General features: G+C 50.2%; 1 protein-coding gene across 1 annotated transcript; it reads right to left on the reverse strand.

The window, feature by feature from the left end:
* Window positions 1–578: 578 nt before the first annotated feature.
* Window positions 579–5,514, reverse strand: FVEG_07376 (hypothetical protein). The gene is made up of 3 exons (XM_018896013.1): window positions 4,114–5,514; window positions 3,346–3,992; window positions 579–2,678 (listed from the first exon to the last, which is right to left on the reverse strand). The coding sequence occupies exons 2-3, from the start codon at window positions 3,860–3,862 to the stop codon at window positions 1,279–1,281; spliced, it is 1,917 nt and encodes a 638-aa protein (XP_018753387.1). The 5' UTR covers window positions 3,863–3,992; window positions 4,114–5,514; the 3' UTR covers window positions 579–1,278.
* Between the last annotated feature and the right edge of the window lie 661 nt (window positions 5,515–6,175).

Here is a 6,175-nt window from a genome sequence, read left to right on the forward strand (position 1 = left end):
AACTTTCTTAATGCTCACATGACATTTCGTGTTTCGATGATGAAGTGGTTCTACCGTATCAGAGCATCTCTCTCATCTTGAATATTCCCCTCGGGCATTCATATCACCTCTAAGCCTACCGGGACGGAATGCAGAAGTACTGTTTCTCAATGAATTCATTCTCACGCGCCCCTATGGTCCTCAAGGTTGGCCAGTTTCCATCATCTAATTGCTTTGCCGTTGGGGGGGGACGACTGCATAAAGTTCGTGGCTGTATCGTAATGATGTACTCGTATTATCTCAACTGGCCCTTTGGCCTTTAGCATCTTGGTAGAGTGTTTGGGTTTTCGTTTCTACCTATCAAGACATGCAATAGAAGGTCATGCGTCTTGATTATAGTCTGCAATAGAAATCTTATTAGATTAAGTTTAGATAACTTTAGATTATTTTAGGGCTTGCTGATCCTAGGTTGTTGATCACCTTATCAACCTTTTTTCCACGTTCTTACTAGGCAACCAACTGTAACCAGAGGCACCAAGCTATTCTACACTCTAAGATAAGCTACCATGCCGAGTAAGATGCGATCTATTAAGCAAGGCCTGGACGTGGACATGTTCGTGCTTGATGCGGTGCAGCAAGAAACGCAAATGATGTCCAAGGTAGTTAGTTATGGATCATCACAAGTCTAGTAACATGTCAGATCGGGGTATTATCATCTTAGTGCTCATATTATATGTACATCCTTTTTTCAGCTACTAACGCCGTCAAAAACTCCCATATCCTGAAACATATGCGCAAGCCGATTCCAGTCCAAATATATTGTACACTAACTTCAGCAGACACTCAAGGAAAAACACCAATCACCACAAGCAAACAGTGCTTGAACAATATGCAGATTAGGACAGAGTCCTCAAATAAGTATTGCTGTCAAGATAGTCCATTATTGTCATTAAGCCATCAATGGGTGAGGTACCAGTCCAAATCCCAGATAAAACAACAGTAAAAACATGGGTATCGATATGTCAACTCCATGGCGCAAATCAGTTCCCTTTCCGTTCCTTTCCTTTGCTTCGAAACTCTCGACCTATGCCTCTTCATAAGCGGATGTGTCCTGTTTCCCAAATCCAAGCCTAAACCCAGCCATAAAATAGTATCCGAAATACCCGGGTGTTCCCTTTTTCTAATACAGTCCCGCTTACGCCGCGCCTATTATGCTTTTTTTCGGTGTGTTTCTGTTCGTATACTTTGAGGGGTTGTAGTTGGTGATCGTTGGTGTGTGTGGTCGATGACATCGAGTCGTTATAAAGTGGTGGTGGTGGTGAGCATTTGCTGCATCTCCTTGAGCTGCTCAGCGGTAGGGTCATCGGAGATCCAAGGACCCTTCTCTTCATCAGTGGCGCCGTGGAAGCCAGCGGCTCGCTTAAGAGTTTGAACGTCGAGGTCGGTGACATAAGACTTGCCATCAGATAGCTTGATACGGACCTCATGATCGGTGGAGAGCATCATGTCATCCTTGGCAAGACGACGAGGACCATCAAAGACGGCCATAACACGCTTCTTCATGGTCATCTGGCCCTTATCAAAGCCCCACGACGATGGGTAGTCGCGGCGGTTCTTGCGGCTGCGAGTCTTGGTTCCCAAGGGAACACCACCGCGGGAGTGAGTGACACCGCGAGACTTCTGGACACCATTGACTGGATTGCCCTTCTTTCTTGTGGCGGGGGAGGAGTTGCTTCGAGGAGAGCTATCATCATCATCGTCACCACTGTCGGCATCTTCATCGCCGTGGTTTGCCATGGCCGTGTCTGTGGTAGTGGGTAGGTTGTTCTTCTCTAGAGTCTGGTGCACATCCTTATCGTTCTCAACCTCAGCAAGGCGCTTGGCGTTGATGGCCTCGGCAGGGTCTTCTTGCTGAACAATGCGCAACACACAGTCGTCAAGATGCTCGTAGAAGTCCTGTGCATTGGAGAAGGTCTGTGAGCAAGTGCTACACTTGCCAGTAGCATCAGAAGCATAGCCAGTCAGCTTCTTGTTCGAGTTGGCACCTGCAGAAGACTTCTTTCTGCTGTTTGGTGGAGTCTGCTCAACACCATGAACTGCAGTCAAGTGGCGCTTGAAGACGTCGGCACGATTGAAGGACTTCTCCGCAGCCGAGCCGGAGCCTGGGCAGAAGCCGCAGACCATTGTGCCTTTGTAATGTGTGAGGGTGTGACGGTTCTTGTCATACTTGCGAGCAAAGCCCTTTGTGTGGTACTCGCAGGTCTGAATGGGGCACTTCTCAGGCCGCTCAGTCTGGTGAGTGAGCATGTGAGCCTTGAGGTCCTTGAAGGTCTTGCCGCAGTCGGGATAGGTGCATCTTTGCTTCTCCTTGGACTCGTCGCTGCTATACTCGCCTGGTGTAGGTGGAACGAACTGGGTGACGCTTGGGGCACGGATATGGTTATGGTTCTGAGTTTGACTGTGATTATCCATTGGTGCACCGTAAGGGCTGCTGGGAAAAGTGGATTGAAAGTTTGTGGTTTGGAGAAAAGGTGAAGAGCTATTGGTCCTCATCATGTGAGGTTGAGGCGAAGAGGAAGAGGCAGAAGGAGAAGTGGGATATGTGTGATTGGGATTGGCATTGGTTTGCTGGAAGTGACTGTCATAGGGAGGGATCCCCATGGGAGGGCGAGTAAGTTCTGGATGAATCAGAGATGGGTCTGTCATGATAGAGAAACCTGGTTAGCGATCTACTACGGTTAACAGTACAGAGACAGAACAGGCAGTTCAGTGCTGGCTGCTCAGGAACGGAACGGAGAGTGGTGGAGTTGGGGATGGACGCGGATGATAGAGATTGCAACGTCAAGTCAGCTGAGCTAGGCCCAAGATGGGTTTCCAGCTGGCCACTGCCGATAAAAAGCAAGCAAGATCCCCAATCGTTTGACAGCGGAGAGGTGACATTGAGCGCCGATTGGGTTAACGTCGTGTGTAATGTCTCAGTTGACAACGAAAGAGCCCACGGGTTAAATCGTTGTTTAAAAGAGAAAGGCAGACATGAACGTGTGATGGGAAGTGGGACGTGGTTGCGAGGGATAAACTCTAAGAGGAAGCAGAGAGAAGGACAAGATGATGATCGGCCATCTTCAACTCGGCTCAAGCTGAACTCAATGAGCCAAGAGAGCCGACGACCTGGTAGAAACAGGCGCAATCCGACACATCGTTTTGTCATATTCAAAGCAACGAACCGAGCAGGGGTTCAGAGGCACTAAGCATCTGGTGGTGGGGAAGAGGCCTCAGACTGGGTCTATCTTTCTACCAATACCCTTGCGAGGCAGGGGGAAAGGGATCGCCGAACTCGAAGCGAGTAAGAAATAGCTCTGAACTTACCAACAAAAGCCTTTGCTGCCGGGAAATCAAAGCTGAGCTCTTCCATTCCGGAGCTAGGAAACGACGCAAAATCGGATCCGATGTAGTCACTGCCCACAATTGCAGGCTGGAGCCCGAGGCCTTGGGTAGCCCACTCGGGCATTGCACCCATTTGGCCATGGTTTGATTGGGGAGATCCAATTGCCGAAGACGTTGTTGACGCTGCCGAGGCTGTGGAAAGGCTTGATGAAGGGAGTCTCATGTCAGAAGATTCATCTGTGTACATGCTGGGTGATGCGCGGCTGTTGAGCACGTAGTTGGGAGCCTCGGCGTATAATGAGGGCTCGACAAATCCCATGGACGAAGCAAATACATCTTGACTGCCGCTCTGCTGTTGGAAGCCAAAGGCATCGGCAGGGATGCTCACGTCCATGGGCCCCGAAGTGAAGATGACGTTTGAGTCCGTATATCGGGCAAATTCCTCGGCGTCGGAGTGGTGAGGGAACATTGCGAATGATGGTTCTGTCAAGGCTGTCATGATGTCTGTGGAAGAAGGGCGGAAGACAGGGTTTTGAATGTCGGTAAGGTGAAGATGGGAGTTGTGTTGGTCAAGGTGAGGACGGGCTTGAAGTAGTTGTAACTCAAGCTCGGTTTGCAATCACCTTTATCTATAATCGCAACCCACAATGTCAGGTTCAGAGCTCCAAGTCAAGGGCAAGAGTGGCAGAAGCGGGGACTTTTCTCAATGTCGAGACAAAGAATGAGTGGATGTAACCCGGAGAAACTTACCTGCACTTCGCATTCCAGAAAACGGAGTGAGGCTTGAGGTGAGTCGAAGTCTCGAGGGTCTGAGATGTTTCTGGTGGATGTGGGTTTAGACGCGGCAAACAATCTTCTTCAGGTTGATTTCCCGGAACTCGTGTGCTGTTGATGAACTTCTCTGTGTTTCGAGAAGAAGGAGTGTTGCCAGGGTCTAATCAAGAATGCCCAGTTCACCAAGATGTGTTTGAGAAGAGTTGTCTCAAAGTGTTCGTGGTGAAGATGAAGCTGGAGATGAGGGTAATGTTAGTGCTCGGTGGATGGTGAGAGGGGCACTATAGGTCGAAGGATTCAAAGACCAGTTGATATACTGTCTTGTCGTCTTGGAAAGGACAGACAATGGTCTTTAAAAGAAACACTGTCGTGGTAGATTGACCCTTTAAGGTTGTCGTTGTCGAGTAGCAAGCTCTTGCAAGACCCAGCGAGAGGGTTGGGGGCTACCAACGTAGATATAGTCAAGGAACCACTGCACCTGCATTCGGGCCCCGTCCGCGATGGATCGGCTCTCTCCAGTTGACAGACAAGTTGAGAGGAAGCTGCTGGGGTAGAGAGTGTCCCAGAGGTGGAAGCCATGTACGATACATCGGCCGGTACATTGGTAGGGCCTAGCTCTCTCTAACCTCAAGCCTCTAGGGCCCAGCAACTGAAGCCAGTCCAGGGGAGGGAACCAGGGGGGGAGGGTGAGCCCACCACCCCATCACCAGCCAGCCAGCTCAAGCCCAAGCCCAGTCGACCAGGCCCAAAAAAGACGAGGAGGGTGTGTGTGTACATGACGGACAGCACAGCACAGCACAGCACATCAAGCAAGCAAGCAAGCACAGCCGCGGGGAGGTCTAAAACAAAAGGTGAGAAGGAAAAAACAAGTCCAACTCCATAAAATGGCAGAGACAGAAACAGAGACAGAGGCACGCCAGCGGCCCAGCGCCATGCAGCGCCAAATAGCGCCAGCCTGCCTCAGAGTGTAAGGATCAGGGAGACAAGAGAGACGGCACATTGATGCATTCGTTCATTGAGTTACTCAACTGAAATGTACCTGCCGTAGAGTATGGTCGATGTGTGTATGGATGTACTGTACAATACAGTCCTGGACTGTGTAGACAATTCCAGGCTTTGATATTCAAAGACATGTTGCATCCATGTCTTGGGGGGCCTGGATTTCGGGAGGATCATTATCATTGAGGGGAGCAGAGACAATGATTGAGGCGAGCGATACGCCTCCCGCCTTTTCTCACTGCGAGATACGGGGAAGAATATCTCCTCGAAGAAAATGGTCCGCCATGTATCACCGCCCTCGATAATAACCTAGAGTTGCAGCTTTGTCTGCTCTTGATATCCAAAAGGCGGAGGTTACAGAGCAGAGTACCGTTTTGGTACGGAAACATGGGGTGAACCAAAGACCCGAACGAGGCGTGTGCGTGAGAAACAAATTGATCTACGAAGACGTCAATAAAAGGAACTTGCGTCGCATGTAGCAGTACAAAGAAGAAGGCCTCCTAGGTGGACAGGGTTGCTATTTGGCAGTGTGACGGGGCGATTCCAAGGGTTGACAGAGGAATCTCTCAGGCAGGGGGGGCTCTGCTTCAAGTTCCGGTACGCGGAGGATGTAGCTTCCGGTACGTACTGCCAACCCTGGCACACCTCACATCTCCAGTCTCAAGGACACTCCGGCGACCGCAGTTGATGGGTCCATCGTCGCCTTTCCCATCTTCAGGGGTCTCCCAAGGCTGTCCCACGTCACGACCCTCTGTACTTACCTACCTAGCCAGTGCCGTACCGTACCGCTTCCCCTCGGAATATCAAGTAATCCATAGCATGTTGATACATACGGGCTGGGTGTCACCAGGTTGCTATTCGTGGTCAGCCAATTGTGACGGCAGTTTGATAGGTAGCTAAATGAAGCTATTGAACGAGAGTTGCGGAAGTCCAAACTCAATGCTAGATGCACATGCAGATGCAGCATAGCAGGCAAGGTAAGGCAAGGCAAGGCAGAGTTTACCTATGAACTTAGACCCCGTGCGGCGACCATCGTCAA

This window comes from Fusarium verticillioides, chromosome 8 (assembly GCF_000149555.1).
Source record: "Fusarium verticillioides 7600 chromosome 8, whole genome shotgun sequence".
NCBI lineage: Eukaryota > Fungi > Ascomycota > Sordariomycetes > Hypocreales > Nectriaceae > Fusarium > Fusarium verticillioides.